Source organism: Acytostelium subglobosum, assembly GCF_000787575.1.
Source record: "Acytostelium subglobosum LB1 DNA, scaffold: scaffold31, whole genome shotgun sequence".
Lineage (NCBI taxonomy): Eukaryota > Evosea > Eumycetozoa > Acytosteliales > Acytosteliaceae > Acytostelium > Acytostelium subglobosum.
In genome coordinates, this window is record NW_012236502.1 from 223094 (window position 1) to 241639 (window position 18546).

General features: G+C 44.3%; 10 protein-coding genes across 10 annotated transcripts; 5 read left to right on the forward strand and 5 right to left on the reverse strand.

Moving 5' to 3' along the window:
- Positions 1-77: 77 nt before the first annotated feature.
- Positions 78-3683, reverse strand: SAMD00019534_112380 (hypothetical protein; the record flags this gene model as incomplete). The annotated part of the gene is made up of 6 exons (XM_012893567.1): positions 78-258; positions 323-1819; positions 1882-2827; positions 2889-3312; positions 3401-3509; positions 3583-3683. 6 exons carry the CDS (start codon positions 3681-3683, stop codon positions 78-80), a joined length of 3258 nt encoding a protein of 1085 aa, XP_012749021.1.
- A 279-nt stretch (positions 3684-3962) lies between these two features.
- SAMD00019534_112390 (hypothetical protein) lies at positions 3963-6317 on the reverse strand (the record flags this gene model as incomplete). The annotated part of the gene is made up of 3 exons (XM_012893568.1): positions 3963-5548; positions 5745-5904; positions 6108-6317. 3 exons carry the CDS (start codon positions 6315-6317, stop codon positions 3963-3965), a joined length of 1956 nt encoding a protein of 651 aa, XP_012749022.1.
- A 727-nt stretch (positions 6318-7044) lies between these two features.
- On the reverse strand, positions 7045-9082 carry SAMD00019534_112400 (hypothetical protein; the record flags this gene model as incomplete). Its single annotated transcript, XM_012893569.1, has 3 exons — positions 7045-8671; positions 8745-8854; positions 8933-9082. The coding sequence occupies 3 exons, from the start codon at positions 9080-9082 to the stop codon at positions 7045-7047; spliced, it is 1887 nt and encodes a 628-aa protein (XP_012749023.1).
- An 827-nt stretch (positions 9083-9909) lies between these two features.
- Positions 9910-11637, forward strand: SAMD00019534_112410 (hypothetical protein; the record flags this gene model as incomplete). The annotated part of the gene is made up of 4 exons (XM_012893570.1): positions 9910-10264; positions 10339-10713; positions 10775-11226; positions 11314-11637. 4 exons carry the CDS (start codon positions 9910-9912, stop codon positions 11635-11637), a joined length of 1506 nt encoding a protein of 501 aa, XP_012749024.1.
- A 139-nt stretch (positions 11638-11776) lies between these two features.
- Positions 11777-12394, reverse strand: SAMD00019534_112420 (hypothetical protein; the record flags this gene model as incomplete). Its single annotated transcript, XM_012893571.1, has 2 exons — positions 11777-12004; positions 12071-12394. Coding segments are annotated over 2 exons (552 nt in total), but the record flags the coding sequence as incomplete, so codon positions are not given.
- A 788-nt stretch (positions 12395-13182) lies between these two features.
- Positions 13183-15247, forward strand: SAMD00019534_112430 (hypothetical protein; the record flags this gene model as incomplete). The annotated part of the gene is made up of 4 exons (XM_012893572.1): positions 13183-13314; positions 13410-13604; positions 13675-14072; positions 14134-15247. The coding sequence occupies 4 exons, from the start codon at positions 13183-13185 to the stop codon at positions 15245-15247; spliced, it is 1839 nt and encodes a 612-aa protein (XP_012749026.1).
- A 413-nt stretch (positions 15248-15660) lies between these two features.
- Positions 15661-16098, forward strand: SAMD00019534_112440 (hypothetical protein; the record flags this gene model as incomplete). The annotated part of the gene is made up of 1 exon (XM_012893573.1): positions 15661-16098. One exon carries the CDS (start codon positions 15661-15663, stop codon positions 16096-16098), a length of 438 nt encoding a protein of 145 aa, XP_012749027.1.
- An 829-nt stretch (positions 16099-16927) lies between these two features.
- Positions 16928-17595, forward strand: SAMD00019534_112450 (hypothetical protein; the record flags this gene model as incomplete). Its single annotated transcript, XM_012893574.1, has 2 exons — positions 16928-17155; positions 17215-17595. The coding sequence occupies 2 exons, from the start codon at positions 16928-16930 to the stop codon at positions 17593-17595; spliced, it is 609 nt and encodes a 202-aa protein (XP_012749028.1).
- A 156-nt stretch (positions 17596-17751) lies between these two features.
- SAMD00019534_112460 (hypothetical protein) lies at positions 17752-18021 on the reverse strand (the record flags this gene model as incomplete). Its single annotated transcript, XM_012893575.1, has 1 exon — positions 17752-18021. The coding sequence occupies one exon, from the start codon at positions 18019-18021 to the stop codon at positions 17752-17754; it is 270 nt and encodes an 89-aa protein (XP_012749029.1).
- A 39-nt stretch (positions 18022-18060) lies between these two features.
- SAMD00019534_112470 (hypothetical protein) lies at positions 18061-18456 on the forward strand (the record flags this gene model as incomplete). The annotated part of the gene is made up of 1 exon (XM_012893576.1): positions 18061-18456. The coding sequence occupies one exon, from the start codon at positions 18061-18063 to the stop codon at positions 18454-18456; it is 396 nt and encodes a 131-aa protein (XP_012749030.1).
- Between the last annotated feature and the right edge of the window lie 90 nt (positions 18457-18546).

Sequence of the window (18546 nt, forward strand, 5' to 3'; positions counted from 1 at the left end):
GAGTGTGTGCTACACTGTTCAGTTGTTATTGACAATAATGATTGCGATTGGATATGGAAACACTTGACAATCCTATCTTATCTAATATGTTGCATGATTGATTCAATCTTTCTGTAAGTGTCCTCGATCGATACATCCATATCCTTGATTGCTTCCAGCATCTTGTCATGTCTCAAGTCCATGAACATCTCAATTAGGTCACCATCAATAAAGTTCCTTGAACTCTGTGTCAAATGCTCTGTACTGAATGATCTCCAACTGATAATTGATTGAGTTAGTATGATTGGGAATCATTCCGTTTGGTAGGATATGGACAACTTACTCCTCATGTGACAATCTTCCTACACCTTGAATGACCTTGTTCAAACCCTTTTGGAGTTGCTCAAAGAATTCGTAGTCCTCTTTGGTGATTGATGCAATGACACCAATGGCGCCACTGACCGTGGCAAAGAGGATGGTCGGTATCTTTGTGTTCTCAAGGTCGGGTATCGTGACGAATGATCCATGTGCGAAACGGTTAATCTGCTCGCCCAGATGGAAGTGTCCAACACTGTCGAGTAATGAGTTCTCCACCTCGCTAGTGGCGTCGTCGTTCTTTTGAACCACCAGCAGATTGTAAGAGTTGTCGCCGCCAATGAAGTTCTCATCGTCGATCATCTCAACACGAGATGGCCACAATGGCTGGGGATTGCGGGCAATCTCCTTGATGCCGCCACTGGGCTCCTCACACAGCAGTGTCATGGACTTCATCAGATCTGCAACGAGCACAAAGTGTCCATGCGAAGCGAGGTGGATGCTGAGTGTCTGGCCGTTGTAGACGTGATCGGCGGTCAGCTTGTTGTTGATTGCATCCCATCCAAACAATTGCACACGTTTGTTGATGCCTGCCAACAGACGTCCGTTGAATGGCAGCAGACAGTAGGCGCAGCCCATCAGCGGGAGCTCATGCACCAGGAACAGCTTGTTGTCATCGATCTTGAATACAAGGATTCTGCCCTTGGACATGTCCTTCTCGCTGTGGAATGCCGTGCCCACCACGAGGAACAGCGCGTCGCTCTCTGTCTTGAAGCGACAGGTGACGATCGACCATCCATACTCGAGCTCCTGGAGCTCGAACTTGGACATGCAGTCAAACGTCTGTGAGTTGAGGAGCTTGATATTGTTCTGGACCTGCGATGGGTCGTTGTCGCTACGTCTGATTGTGATCACTCCATAGCATTGATTCTCCTCGATGTATGTTATGCGTCGGGCCATCTCGCCCAGGGGAACGGTCCTGATGTGCAAACGTTGGATGTCGTCGATCTTGCCGATGGACAGAGAGGTGTCGGTGGCGATGGCAATGCAGTCGTTGAAAGCCTCCGAGTTGAACGAGCAGACGTGCGACGCCACCTTCATGTTGACGACAGAGTACAGCAACTTCTTGTTGCTGCTGTAGATCACTGTGGGCCGGTCGGACGAGGCAAACACATTGACGTTGTTCTTTAGCTTGAACTTGCTGAGCAGCACTGGAGTGGTGCCCAACGATATCTTCTTGCGCTCGTTCAGTGTGCTGGTGTCGAGGTCGAGAGTGAAGTTGAAGAGATGACCATCGCCCAGCGTGCACAGCAGATGATTGATGCCCTCGAATGTGATAAACATCAGTGATCTTGGTAGGATCTCACCTCCAAGTGTCTCCTTGTACACCTCTGTCAATGTTGGCAGTGATAGCAATCGCACACTAATGTCAGTCCACAGTCCAACAGCGCACATCGTTGCCTTGTCAAAGCCATCCAATAATGATATGTCCAAACATGAAATCTCATACTGTAGTTGTGTCTCCCTATATGTTTGATTGGTAAGTGGATGATTGAGTGGGCGGGGACCCGAGAAGGAGGTACTTACTTGACAACAACAAGACTTTGATCTTGGATCTCAATGTATATCAGGTTGTTGCCCTGGGAGATGAGGATTTGTTTGCCATTGCATGATGCCAAGTTGATAGAACCTTTGGGCTTGTAGAGATCAGCTCTCATTAATGTGGATGAGTTGACAAGGTAGATGCCAGTGGTCGCGATCTGAAGGTAGTGATCCTTATCCGGGTTGCCAATGTATAGTGTTGGTGCGTTGCAATCAAAGCCTGCGATCTCAGTCTCTTCAATGTCCTCACCAGAGAACGCCAACACCTTGGTCGAGTTGATGAATGAGAGTATGAGGTAGCGATGCATGTCACCGCTCGAGCCTGAAGACAGGGCCCACAGACCTCTGATACCGGCCAACTCGATCGACGCCTGCTCGGCAATGCCAATGCCGTTGGTAACGATGCGCAATGAGCCATCTTGGAACGTGCCGGAACATGTCACCAACTGTCCCTGGCCCTGCTTCTCCATGTCCACGACGCAAAAGTCGAGGATGGGACCGAGGTTGGTAAAGTGCTCCAACACTCTGATGTACGAGTCGGTCTCGGGGTCCTTCTCCGAGCACAGACTGATGAGTTGTGAGTCGCCAGACGCGCTGCCAATGTAGACGACGCCGCTGTCGAGGTAGGACAGCGACGACGCGATGCTCGTCTCGCCTAGCGGCTCCCACTTCATACTGGAGATATCCTTGTTCTTAGCCGTGCTGGAGGCGGTGACCAAGATGAGCAGGTATAAATAGCCGGCATCATCAGCAAACAGGTACCTGTCCTTATCAACTTGCTCGTATGTTGTGAGTCTTGTGTGTCCAATGGTGACACTTGGCACTGATGACTTGCCAACCGCGCTCATATAAGTGATAAGAACCTCTCCCACAACCAACAATCCACCGTTTGGTAGTGCGATCAACATGTTTGAGCTGTCATCAACAGAGTCTAATGTGTCGGGTGTAAGTATGAGTGATCAGCAATCAATCAATTAATCAATCATCCATACCTTGTGTCCATGGTCCATCAATCAACTCTTTGTTTTGTTGTTGTAGGTCGACGATGTAGGTTGAGAGATGGCGTGCGTCGCGGGTGTCCTTGGAGAGGATGGCAATGGTGGGCTTTGGACAGTTGTGTAGGAACACCATGTCTATCACCTGTAGCTGCTCCAATCGCATGATAAACGAGTCTCCATACTTGTTGGTCTCTCTGTTGAATGGTACCACGCGAAGCAGACCCTCATAGAGGTGCAGACCAATAAGTCCACAATCGGGGTCGACTATACCAATCTGTCCAGCCTCTGCCGGGCGTCCAATAGCGCCCTCAGCATTGCCCGATGCAACAGTAATCAACTCCTTTCTCTCGCTCGAATAACCTAATATACAATATCTATACTTCTCAGTTAGAATGAACAGTTGTTCTTGTTTCTCTCCCTGTTTGTTTGATTGAATATGATTGAATGAGTAAGCGAGGAGTGAGCAATGTGTCGTGTCGAGCAAGCAATCATATAACATAACATACAGGAGGCAAGAACATCTTCATTGATGCTATTCGACCATAAATGCTGACATCAAGTACAGGCTTCAATCCTTCAGCTGTTAATGTGAATATCTCTATCTTTGTAGCCTTGCTATAGAGTGTTGTTGTTGAGTTGAGTCAGTATGACTACTACGCTTCATCAATGCATGCATTGTACACCTTACCCAACAACAAGGTTCCTCTCATTATGAGCGGTGAAATTGCCAGTGGCTGTATGTGTCACAGCCGTAGGCTTCTGTACAGTTGAAACAAAGTTGTAAGCCATGGCTTGTGGATGTATGAATGAATATGAAGATGTATCTGTAAGAAGTAGATTGAATAGATGAATGAATGATTGAAAGTGTGTTCGCAAATGGAATCATGTTCGGCAACTTGGTGAACTTCTTCAAACTTGTGGCGCAAGACCCCACACAACAACAAAGCGGGAAGGCCTCCCAATGATGGGCGGGCCAAGAAGATCTTAAATAAATAAATAAAGAGTTTACTCTACTTCTACTACTCCCTGCTTCTCACTCTTACTACTGCCTGCTGCTACTACTCCTGCTTATATATCCCAGTCATCATCGTCATCGTCATCGGCTGCTTCGTCAACTGTCTCTTCACGCATGTTCATACGACGTGCTGCCATGGCCATGCTGAGTGTGTCTACTAGTGATCTTCCAGCGGGCTCCTCAATCTCTTGTAGTTGTGGCAGTGGTGCACTCCTGTCGACGTGATTGAGCTCCTTACCACGACGAATGGCATCGAGCAGTGAGTTGCCGCCACCAGATGCGGGGGGAGGTGGGGGAGGAGGCGGGGCATTCGACGGTCTTGATCCGGGAGGTGGAGGTGGTGGCGCGCCCGGTCTTGATCCGGGTGGTGGAGGTGGTGGCGCGGTACGACCAGGTGGAGGAGGTGGTTGGCCATGTCCATGTCCATATCCATATCCATTGCCATTGCCATTGGACATGTGTGGTGGAGGTGGTGGAGGAGGCGAACTGTATTGTTGCGGGGATGATGGATAGCCGTTGTTGTGATTGTGCATGCCCATGTGAGGAGGCGGTGGAGGTGGTGGAGACATCATCATTGGCGGCCTGGACATGCTACTGGGAGGCGATAACATTGGGGGTGGCGGTGATCGTGGAGGTGCAATAGAGTTGGGTGCCACAGACAATGGTCGGCTGGACGGGATGGGTGGTGCTCCGTTCGGTCTTGGAGGGGATGGTGCGCCGCGTGAATCGAAGCTGTTTGGCGACGTTGGACGGGCGGCTGGAATGGGAGGTGGTGGTTGTGACACTATGCGAGGAGCCGACTGCATGTCACCTGTTGGCCTCTGAGGCAGACCGCCTGGAGACGACGATGGCCTCAGCGCAGGTATGGGTGGAGGTGGTGATCGGTTGTCAGTCGATCTATTTACATTGTTTGGATGGATTGATGGTGGTCGTGGTGGAATGCCCTGATGCATAGGCGGACTGGCCGGCACACGTTGAGGTTGAGCAGATCCATAGCTCATTGATAAAGGTCTTTGATTGGGTATAGGTGGTGGACCTGCCCCAGGTGGCTTCCTATTCGGTTGATTCGGATAGGGATACGATGAAGGGATGGGTATCAATGGTTCATCCAACATGTCGCCGCCATTATACTGTTGCTGTGGCTGTATCTGTGACATTCGATATGCTCCAGGAGGTGGTGGCATTGGAGGCTGGCGATTGGAAGCGCCACCAGGTGGTGGCGGGGGTGGCGGCAAGCTGTTGTTGGTTCTGGGTGGCTTGGCTGGAGGTGGAGGTGGTGCACCAGGCCGCTGATTCAAAGACTCTCCAATCACATCATAGATGAACTGGGCCGTGTCTGGATTCATCAGATCCCTCTTCTTGATACCTGCACTCTTAAACAATTCCATCCACTCGCGTGGTATATTCTTCAACTCGAATCCACTATTCTGGTCCCATCCAATATGACTCTCATGCTTTACATCGTAAGGTAATCCAATTTCCTGTCCACGTATAGCTGGTGCTGGTTCTTGATGATTCTTTGAATGTTTACTACTCTTACTACTACTCTTTGAACTACTACTATTATTATTATGACTATTATTACTGCTCTTCTTTGAGCTATTCCTACTCAGTGTTGCCTGGGCATATTCTTCCCTGTCTACATTATTATAATAATTGTTTTTGTTGTTAGTTGTTGTCGTTGTGGCGGCACATTGATAATAATAACCATCCTCTCTCAATTCGAATTGTTCTTGTTTCTTTGATTCATGTAAATGAAAGTGATTGAACAATGAACGTAGATGTACCATCCTTTCTATCTCTATCTCTATATCTATATCAAATATATATCTTACTCTTCTGAATAATACTCTGGAATTCATTGGCATTGTCGATGTTGGCAAAGGATAGACCACAGACACCATTGTTGACGCTCTCAAAGTAGTGGAAGTCGTCAGTGTCCTTCTTGTAATCGAACTCACTATGGATCTCTTGTTCAAATATGGTCTTGGAGTTCTGTTTGTGTAGTGTGTCCCGCGAACATGTGTGTTAGCGTGTGAGTGTTCCAGGTTTGTCAATGTATGCGTGTGTGTTGGACAAAGACAAAGACAAAGATAAAGACAATGTTGAGTTCATGTTGTATCATTATTGTTGTTGTTGCTTAGTTATAGAGAGATAAAGAGATAAAGAGATAAAGAGATAAAGAAAGAGATACATACACTAAGATCGGTAATACGAATATAATACTTCTTTTGTACTCTGTTTAGTTGTAATGAGATTACACCTTCGATACCACTGTACTCCCATTCACTTGTTGATCCATTACGTTTGAATAGTTGACCAGTGGTCATAACTTTAACTACACTACTGTTGCCATAGATAAAGTTGATCTTTGTTTGTTCTTCCAATGTCAATGTTGATGCAACCATTGTTTGTTTGCTTGCTTGTTTGTTTGTTTGAAAGTTAAATTAATAATACAATATATATAAATATATATTAAATAGAGAGAAGATAGAGTAATAATATTTGTTTGAGTTTACTACTAATACAATACAAGGTAAGTTATGTTAACTTGGTTGTAAGACAAAAGGGTAAGGGTGAATGGACACATAATTACTAACCCCAATATAAGAGGATAGGGTAGTAGTAAGGGTTACTGTCAGGGAACGGAGCACAACATTGTTATGATTGAGGGTGGTCGCCGGCACCCAAGGATAGCCACTATTTAGCCCACAAGTCCTATGAAGCGTGGGCAAACAACAGAACACCATAAAGTGCGTCCGTTCAACAACAAACATTACCAAGATTTTGCTGGCCAACCCTGCAAATCAACCTATTATGAGAAAAGTTACCTCCCCCTTTGGTTGACATTGAGCCACCAATCTGATGTAGTTGATTATTATTGAATATGAATGATTACGATCCAGATCATTGTCCTTATCTGATTGCCCGAATGGCCAACCAACACACACAGAGACACAAAGTCAAAGACAAAGTGTGTTTATTCAAGTTGACAGGTGTAAAGAATGGAAAGCATACATGCAAGCAATCTAGCAAGGCCCTTGAGACCGATGTCGGAGGAGGTAGATACTCGATTGTTCTATCTTCATACGCAACATCATCGGAATCGGAGGTATACTTGTTGACCCCGTAATCTTAGTTGGCGCCACCAGTTGCTGTGATGAGTTCGGCACTCAGGAGCTTTGGCTCATGAGTGGATCCGTTGGTGATCTGGAAGCATCGTTGGAGGAGATCATTCTGAATCTCTTGTGAAACGACCGAGTCGTGCTTGTAGGATGGATGGTTCTGTACAAAGTGGCGGGTCCACGTCGACATGGTCATCAGCTCGCCACTGGCACGCTTGCCAATCAATGAGAAGTAGCGATCCATCAGACGGTTGGTCTCTGCATCGAACGACTTGTTCTCAGCGACGTACTTGCGGATGATGCTCAACAATCCCACCGACTCTCTGGCCTCCTCCTTGCAACCATTGAAAATCTCATCGATGGTCATCAGCTCGTACTCCTCATCCACGTTGCCAGTGCTAGTGCCAGTGCTGACAGTGATGTTCTTGCGGAAGTAGAACTTGTTGTTGACGACAGAGTTGCGCAGATGGGCGGTTTTCATGTTCTCGTCGACCTTGGTGATTGGAACGTAGAAGTTGAGCTTCAGGTCAGAGATGGCACGCATCAGAATCGCAACAAAGACGATGAACGCTGCATTCTCAAAGTCGGTAAGCTGCACCTCCATTGGACGGAACTCGACACGCCAGCCAATGGGCGAGCCGGGTGAGGGTGGCTTGAAGCGAACAGTCTGCCAGTTAGTCGACTGGATGTTCTCAAAGTGATCGGAGTGTGTCTTGTCGTCCAGCTCAATCTTGTCCGAGTAGATGACCAATGGGTCACGGATGAAGAGATGGGCAAAGTGGCGAGCCAACTGCTCGTCCATTCCGGCGCCGACCATGCGCTCGAGGCTGGGCTTGTCATACACCAGAGGGAGATCGTTGTACTCGGCGCGGTAAGTGTTGCCTCGCGAGATGAAAGTGTCGATAGAGTCGTAGCGAGACTTGTTGATAACGCACTTGTTGTGTTTCAAAGGCTGTTGTCCAAGCTCCTCTGGAGTGCGGTCGTCGACAGACTGCGAGATGACAGTCCAGCGAGCGTCAATATCTGAAAGGAGGCCCTTGAATATGGCACTGGAGGCAGTCAGCGACAGCATGATTGGCGCCATCACGGCCATGTGGTCATAGACATTGCGCGCTTCCTCAATGTTGGACATCTGGAAGGTGGCCTGCAGACAACAGCAGCCCATGCCAAAGCCCATGGCGTCCATGTATATGTTGTACGGCTGGTTGTATGGCTCGGCCTTGTCGTTGGATGGCGACACGAATGTCTGGTGGTCCTGCTGGGGCGGCGTGTTGATGTCTTTGTACATGGGGATGTTGATCGAGACGTTCTTTCCGCGACGTTTCCTGATGTTGGCAGTCAGAGTGCTGAAACGAAAGTGTGGATTGATGACGGTGTCGGGCAGGAACTGTGACTCGGCCACCAGTCCATTGGGTGAGCTGTACGGCTCGGCAAAGTGCTCGACGCCCATGCGTGGATATGAAGCAATTGTCAAGATCCTCTCGTTCTCCTTCAAGTGTGACTCAATCTCCTCTCTACGCTTGATCAAGCTCTCCTCAATTGACAAGAGTTGTCTTCCAAGTCCATGGTATGGTTGTCCTGGTGTGCCCTCAATCATGAATCTTCCATACTCTGGTCTCCAAAGATAGTCAACATTCCTAATGTTTGTTGATGATCGTCGTTAGACATTCGTTCATTCATTCATTCGCTCGCGAGTCAAAGGACACTTACTGTGGATCCAACTTCTCCTTCTGCATCAGCACAGCCAACACTTCATGTGAACGCAATGCCAACTTAATGTCCTTTGTCTCATTATCAACTGATACCAATATGTATTCAACCTATATTGATTGAATGATTGATTGATTAACATCAACATCTCATACATCCATTCAAACATTGTCAATGTTGTTACATACTTCATCTCCCCAAGTAAAGACATCATTGCCTCTATCCTTTTGATCATTCCAAATGTTCAGCAATTGTTCTACACCATGTTGTCTAATGTAATCAGCATACTTCTCTGCATCTTCCCAAACAAGTGTATTTCCTTCTGCAATGAATCCCATTTATCTTAGTATATTATCTCTTTGATTGATTGATTGATTGAATGAATGATGATTATTATATGTTTGTTTGATTGATTGATTGAAATGAATGAATGAGAATGAAAGTGAATGAAAAGAATGAATGAATAAGAGAGCCAGAGAGAGAGCGAAGCGTTGGATGGATTAATGTTTGCAGGGTAGTAACAGAACATGAATGAAAGAACTGAATGAATGAGAGAGAGAGGGGGTACTACAGAGTATTACTCTGATTCGTCAACACGAGAGAAAAACTCACACTTTTGCCAAAAACACATGTAGAAGGAATCCCGGTGCGTGGTTGACTTTGGAACGTCTTCGCCCTTTGCAGGGGCACCCCATAAGTCCCACCACCACAGATGATCACAAAGAATGGGCTTCCATACCCCACCCAGTCCATACTTAGTATCTTATCCTCCAACACACTCATTGATGACATAATTATCATAATCTTACCTCTTCATCTCATCATGATGTGATGGTCATCATATAATATTATATATCTGTAGATACTTGTAAACATACATGTTGGTTGATTGAATGATTGAATTGATGTGTTTGAGCGAACCCCTTTTGACGCCATTCCCGATTACCTTTTTAAGAGTTCCGATTCATTCCTCCAATCACTTTTCAATAAACATGTTCATGAACTACTCTTCATTCAGTCCACCACTGTTTCATTCCCTCATTCAAACCAATCAATCAATCAATCAATCATCATTGTTATACATAATTGGGATAGAATGCTTTCCAAATCATTGACACGAATGACATTAAGATGTCCAATGCTTGGAGGAATAGCAAGAAGGGGCATGCTTTGGAGCACATCTACATCATTATCATCACTCTCCTTTACATCTTCAATCTCACCTCATTACAGATCAATCAGTTGTCCTCATTACACAACTTTGTCAACTCCTCCACCAAAGGACCAACCAACAACTACAACAGCCTCAACTCAAGCACAGTCACAGTCACAATCACCTGCTGGATCAATCCCCAATGACAAGTCAAACAATGTCAATGTTACTGGAGCCCCAGAGCAAGTTCAAACAAAGTCAGAGGATGGTCAACATCAACAGGAGGGTCAACAACAAGAGTCACAACCAAAGTCAAGACTGCCTACCTATGCATTGCTCTGGGTGATTGGTTCGTTTGGTATCGCATGTAGGTCATAATCATCTCGGATATGGTGCGACACTGATGACCTTACTAACTCATACATAACCGACAACCTCAAGTGCTCACAGAGTCTGGCAACGCTATACACAGGACAAGGGAGGATCTATTATCAACGGCCAATAGGATGATTGATTACCTGTTCTCAATGTCACTCAAGGGTGAGCTACCATTCTTTATGAATACTATAATGCAGAATATGTTCATTCAGTTGCTGGAACGTATTTATGACTTGAGGACTGATCTGCAGACCGAGGACAATCTATGCAAGTTGGCCGATACCATCCAATTCCTTTGTTCACGCTACAAAGAAGAGATTGACAACATCACCGAGCACTTTCTCAACAATGAACAAGATCACACTGTCGATCAGAATGGCGTACACTATGGCATAATCTATGAGTGCTCCCTACTCATCACAACTCTCTCCCAAGGATGTAAGTGATCATCGGTCAATGGAACCATTCCAGATCATTCACTAACTCATACAATGAATAGTCAAGGACAAGAATGGCGAGGTGATCAAGAAGATGGCCAGTGTGGCCATATCACCAGATACACCGTATCCAGTTAGGATATCAATGGCCAGATCATTGTCTATTATGGCTGAGGAAGAGGAGAATAGACAACATTTGTTGGAGGCTGGCGCCACATCACTATTCTACTTCTACTACATCAACAAGAATATTTACAAACATGATTATAACTTGGCCATTCAATATATGTTACAACATCTTCAATCTCAAGCCAGTAGCCCTACTTCAAAGAATGACATCAACTCAGTGATCGACCAACTCAAGACGACAACTGATGAGGACAAGAAGTTGATCAAATACTTGGTCAAACAACCAAACTTCCCGATTGGACCTCTTGGAATGTTCACGCTCAAGTACTACGTTCAACTAATTGATGTCGCCACAGTCTTCCTTTACTCTGGCATTCGAGGCATGGTATGTACAATGTCCCTGGTCCATCCATCACGCATCCATCACGCATCCATCACGCACCCACTGACTCAATCAATCAATCACAAACAGAGCTTGTCGACAGCATTGTTGACTACAGCTACAGTGGCACCAGTATCAATCGCGTTTGATCCATTGGGCAAACAGTATAATATTGCATTGTCTAGACTGGAGTCACAGAGTTCGAGGATATTGTTCAAAGGTGTAGTGTTCTCCACACTGTTTGTACCAATGGCATTGGCCAACCGATTTGTACCATTTTGGAAGGGATCATTAGTTGCACCAGCCTTTATCCTACTCTACCAACTATTCCTATCTGGTAACTTCAACATCAAATCATCCAACGAAATGTACAGAAGTCCACCATCAGTCGATATTACAAAGTTGGACATATGAGCGAGTCCAAAGAATAAATATTCTGGAAGTGTGGATATTGATTGATTGGATCAAACTATTGATGATCCATGTGCACATTTAATTATTTAAATATTATATATATATAATGTATGTATATTATACAAGTGTGTAAGTACTAGACGCAGTACTCGAGTGTGATTGATGGGAATCCATTCGATGTTATATCTTTGTATATGATCTCATTGATTGTTGATAAACTCTCGGCAGAGTTATCCAATGACAATGGGAATGATGGTAACTTCTCATAACATTGATGATATGGACTACGAGCCTTAATAGTAGCCGGTGACAAATATCTCTGATGTTGTTTAGATTGATATCTCTTTATAAATTGATCACTTATATCCTATTTTGGAAATTATAAGTTAGTATATTTATTTTAGAGATGTTGTATTGATATTGTTAGACATACCTTTCCAAAGTAAATATTGTTGGTTGAGGAGTTGAAGGCCAGTGATTGACCTTCGAGGAATAATTTGACAGAGAATGAATCATCACGATTCTTGAATACCATTATAAGTGATCGAAGTATTGGGATATATTTGGAAACTACAAGTGAAACCTTATCAATACCAAAACTATTATTATCAATCATTGATTGTATAATATCACTTGATACATTATCTATATTCTCTATTATTAATACTCGTGTTGGATCCTCTATATTATTATTATTCATCGTTGACATCTCCTTAATTATAAGTTTACTTAATTCTCTCTCTATTTGTCCCAACATTATTATTTATATTATATATTATATTATTAAAAGTTATATTATTATTATTTGTTTGTTTGTTATTATTTGTTTGAATGACATATGACCACCCAATCAATCCCCAACTTATAAGTTCGTTGTTGCCTCAATGTCATAACCTAAATTTGCCGGCTCTAATCATGGATCTCAACACTACACGATACATGTGTTGATCACTTTGTGTTTGGTGTTGTGTTCGAAAAACGGGGTTTGCCAATTTGTGTCATGTGTCAACCCCCCAAAACGATCTCAAAGTGTATGAGAGACGAAGTGTGGTAGTGAGTTGGTCATTCTTTGTGTTTATTGAGGTGATGTCAAGTCTTGTCAACACACATATACAATGCATTCAATGTGGGGAATGGGTCCAATTGAGTGCAAGGCAACCAATATAGATCTAAACATGTACAACTTAAAACACTGGCACTCACTTAATTATTACTTACTTTATACAATCATTCATTCAAACATATAATAGTTTAAAGGAAGATGGAAACAAGTCAGTCAGTTGTGATTCATTCATTCAAATAATCATTATTATGACATACTTGTTATACTTCATTTGAATCTTCCAACATGAATCATCATCACTTACCAGTTGACAGTGGCACACCTACTTGTTTGCCCTGGGAGTGTGTGGGTCATGACGATTCATGTTGCACCCCTTCGTCCCAAGGTCACAAGAATCACAAAACAGTTTGATTCAAAGATGGTCCATATCACTAAAGTGACAACACAACAACAAACATACACATACACATAACAAAGATATAATGTCATTATTCAACATATATGATATTGATGATAAGGATGATGATAAGTCAGGATCGCCACCAACAGTGACAAGGATAAGTGGTCATGTCTTGGTCGCCAACAATATGTCTGGCGCTGCCATATTCGAGTTGGTAGGTTGGTAGAGTTGGTCAGTTCGCAGGAAGGATGACATGTTATGTGAGTCTCACCACATTGCCAATGATCTACAACAATAACAACGTTATAGGTTCGCATTGGCACTGGTAAGGTACTGGGAGAAGTGACACAACTCAATGGTGACCTGGCCACTATACAGATGATGGAGCATACCAATGGTCTTGCGATTGGTGACCTCGTTCAGCGAATGCATCATCAAATGAGTGTCGAACTTGGTCCAGGTTTGCTCACCAATGTCTTTGATGGACTGCAGAGATCACTTATAGTATGTTCAACATCGACTGATTGATTGATTGATTGAGTGAGTGATGTTAACGATGACGATGATGATGTAGTCTTCAGAGTTTGATCGATGTAAACAGATATATGTCAAGCGAGGAACAAGTGATCATGCAATCAATAGAGAGGACTTGTATGAGTATAAACCGAGTGATGGTTTGAAGATTGGAGACACAGTTAATGAAGGTGATATCTTTGGAAAGGTAATGGAACATAACTTTGAACATCGTTTGATGGTGCCACCAAAGAGGTCTGGTGTCATTGTTACGATATTGCCAGCAGGAGAGTATAACGTGGATACTGTGCTCTTGACAATCGAGCAACCAGATGGCAAACCCCTCGACCTTACAATGATCCAACGATGGCCTGTTCGCACTCCACGTCCATCACGTGACGTCATCCCTCCCGACCAGCCCTTCAACACAGGCATTCGCGTGCTCGATGCTTTCTTCCCGTAAGTCAGTTGCTATAGAGGTCAACGCAAGACTTGAGACTGACTGACACATTGTATATAGACTGGCCAAGGGTGGATCATGTATCTTGTATGGTCCCGAACACTCTGGAAAAAGTGGACCGGCATATTCCGTGGGCAAGTATGGTGGCGGCACTGATGTATTGATCACTGTGAGCAGCGGCGAGAGAGCAACAGATGCATGGGAACACATCATGGAGCAAGATTATATCAGCGAGTACAAGAAGAGTTGTTTGATAATCTCGCCTGCCAACATGCCAGGCCTGGAACAAACGATATTCTGTGGCGCAACGATAGCCGAGTACTTTAGAGATATGGGCTTGCAAGTAACATTGGTCGTCGAAGGCATCGACCGCTGGACACGTTCAATCTGTGATCTGTCTGGTCGACTGGGTGAGGCACCTGGCGACAATGGATATCCTGCCTATCTGGGCACCAAGATGGCATCATTTTACAAGCGAGCTGGCAATATAGATTGCCTTGGACGTGGTGGCAGGAATGGATCCGTAACGATTGTGACCACGGCAGTTGACGACGAGGTCGACCCATCAGTCAGCAAGTCATTGGACCACACTCAGGTCTCTTGGGAGACGTGCATGCCATTGTATCGTCGCAGACATCATCCTCCCATCAACTATCTAAACTCAACCTCTAAGTTCCATCAAGCACTCGCGCCACACTTTGAATCGTGGGGCCATGACTACATGGACTTGATCAATGAAGCCAAGGCCATACTATCTCGCGAATACGACCTGATAGACACAGTGAGCAAGATTGGACTCGACCATCTGCCCGAGGAGGATCAGCTGACAGTGTTCGTGGCCAAGGCCATCAAAGATGACTTTCTTCAACAGAATATCTTTACATCATACGACAAGTACTGTCCACATTACAAGTCATATTGGATACTACGCAACAACATAGAACTACGTAATCAAGCACGTATAATACTGGGTATACCAAAGAATATTAGCAATCGAGTGATCAAATGGAGTTCGATCAAGAGTGAAATTGGAGAAACACTGTATCAGATCTCAACGATGAAGTTTGCCGATCCAGCTGATGGCGAGGCTACAATCATAGCAAACTATCGTGAACTATATGAACGTATCAGGAATGACTTTAGGAGGATGTACAGCGAGTATGTGAACATGTAATGATCGATCGAGCGAGTGCGCACTTCCAAAACAAGACATATACGTGGATATTTATTTGCTTCCAAAACAGTCTCCCTCAACGTTTATTTTTTGATCGCGCCTCCTCCATTTTTTTCCAGTTTCCCTCATTTGGCAAATCAGCAGCTGCTGATGAATGTGCTCGCTCTATAACTCTCTAGAATATCATCGTTCATGGTATCACTCCAATCACAATACAAATACACATAACATATATTATATAATATACAAATAATTAACAAATAATATAACAATGGGCAAAGAAGATGAAACTAATTCATGGGTTGAGGGATCAACTGAAACACCTACCCCAACTCCAGCACCAAACCCTGAACAAGGTCAAGTCCAAGGCCAACCACCAGTCCAAGCTCCAATTCAACCACAACCATTAGTCCATGTCCATGATCAGCCAACTGTCCTTGCTAAACAACCCCAAGCCCCAGCCCCACATCAACAACCACAACAACAACCAATTCCAGGTCAGCTTCAACAACCATACCCTCAACAGCCTGTACAATACCAACAGCATCCAGGTCAGCCACAACAGGTTTACCAACAACACCCAGGTCAACCACAACAGGTTTACCAACAGCACCCAGGTCAGCCACAACAGGTTTACCCAACAACCATATCAGGGTCAATCATACCAGCAAGGTGGCCATCCACAGAGTCCATATCAGCCACAGCAGCCATACGGATACCAACAGACCTACGTCGTCCAGCCAGCTCCAGTGCAGCTAGTCACCACCGAATGCTGGTTCTGCAAGGGTCGTGGCCACGACAGCTGTTTCCACTGCAAAGGAAGCGGTCGCCAACAGAATTGGTGTATGTAGCAAAATCAAACAAGATGTAGGATTGGATAAAGGAAGTAGAGATACTAACAATATTATTGATTGATTGATTAATATCATTTTAGAGATTCGATTGTGGCATGTGTAATGGCACTGGCAAGGAGACTTGCTTCCACTGCAAGGGCAAGGGAACCACCACTTACGATCCAAATGCAAAGAGAATGGTTCGTGCCATGTGTTGCACAATCTTGTAAACATATATCCAACCATTAGTCATCGATTGGAATAAACTTAACTTGATCTCTCCATAAAAAAAATGATCATTGAGAGTCAGTACATTGGAATTGGTAATCCATTGCCAGCATCATAATGACTGATGAGCTCATCAGATGAGCTGAATCTATATTTCCAATGAATTATTCAGACTGTCTCTGGTTCAGCCAGATGTTAACATCATGAATAGTTCCATCATACAAGTATTATACATCGATAAATATTATTAATATTATACATAAATAATATAAAAATGATTAATATGATGATTAAATTATTGATAGTTTCCTTGGTGATTGGAGTGATTAATGGACAATGTCTATCTTGCAAGAGAATGAATGACTATTGTGATATGGATAGTGATATATGTGTAAAGGGATCAACATGTGCCAAGACTTCAGATGGTACAAACAAATGTGTGGATATACCTGATAATGGAGAGGATTGCAGGCTCACCAAGTTCTGTTCCAATCACTATAGTTGTGATCCATCATCCAAGAAATGTATTTCACTAAACTATCTTGGCTTTGGTGAATCATATTCAAATGATACACAATGTTCAATTGGACTATCTTGCAACTCAAGCTCATGTACCAACATGAACTATCCAAACTGTACAACTTCATACCAATGCAAGCATGATGAAGTCTGTGGAGCTCCTGGCCAATGTGTACTCCCATCACCCGATGGCGGAGATTGCAAAGTCCAAACCGACTGTTCCGAGTTCAGTAGCTGTCTCAACAACAAGTGTATAGCCTACTTCTCAGTTGAAGCTGCAGGTACATGTCAAGGCATGTTTGAGTGTGACATGTCTCAAGGTTTGATGGTATGTTGCACTGATTCATTCTTTCGCTCAAACATATATACTAACTTGTGATACATTAGTGCATTCAACAAACATGTCAGAGCAAGAATGTACTTACTAATGTAGGTTGTAACTCTTCGTCTGACTGTACAAGGGTGGCGCCGTACTCGAGATGTCAATGTAATGGCAATAGTGGTGCCAACAAGGGTAGATGTAGTCCAACGATCGATCCTACACAAGTGTCAAAGATGACGTTTATCAACTATCACAATTGTATTCTGAACAATAAGTGTCCAGCTGTTAGCAATCCCTTACCAGACAATAGTTGTGCAGGCAAGTGTGGCAATCCAATCGATGCAATCCAGTATGATCCTTGCAATGTTGGTTCAGTACTCTCGTGCAACATCTACATGATCATCACAAGTACCATCATATTGGCCATTGGACTATACATATTGTAGTCAATCTCTCTCGAGTAATTAAGAGTGAGTGTTCGTTCTTTGTTTAGATCCCGGTTTCTTTATAAGTCATTTCATGAATAAACGAGTAGTTGTTGTTTGTAATGAGGTCATTGGAAAGATGGTATCTTAAAGATACAGTGAGCAATAGCTATTGATTCAATTCAGAGACATGAACAACATCGATATTGTTGACAAGCCTGTCAACACTGTCTCGCAAGCCGACACGCAGACATGGGAGCAGAGCGAAGACGAGATAAACTTCGACATACTAATGAAGAAGAAGAAGAAGACGAAAGCAGACAAGATTAACATAGACGAGGAGAAGATCAAGAAGGAGAAGGAGAGGGAGGAGAAGAAGAAGAAGAAGAAGAAGAAGGATGCCAAGACAAGTGGCATATCGACTGACAACATTGCCCTGCCAAACATACCACTTCGAATCGTAGTTTCCCCGCTGATTTCCAGTACATGAGCCAAGACCTGGCCAAAGCACCCATCCACCCTGTTTCATCCTCAGCTCTCCCCCCGAGCTCCCCATCCTCATCCTCTGACGGCAGCGACTCGTCCTTCTTTGCCAGTCTCGACTTCCACCTCCTCGGCGAAGACGAGCTGGTCCGACGTCTTAACACAAACACCACCCGTGGTCTTGCCTCAACAGAGTGCGCCACACGTCTAAAGAGCAACGGGCCAAACGTGTTTGATCACCACCGTCCCAACTATGTTAAGAAGCTGTTGTCCTACGTGTTTGGAGGATTTTGTAGCATCCTTTGGGTCGGAGTGATCGTATTCTTTATTTGCTGGAAGCCATTGAGCGACCCCCCTATCGTCACCAACCTGGCCTTGGCCATCCTAGTTGTATGTTGATCAAAGCACATTCTCCAATTCGTTGCATGCCCCACGATCCCCAATTGACTGTCTAGCTGGCAGACTGGTCCCGTGTCCACCATGGTAGGT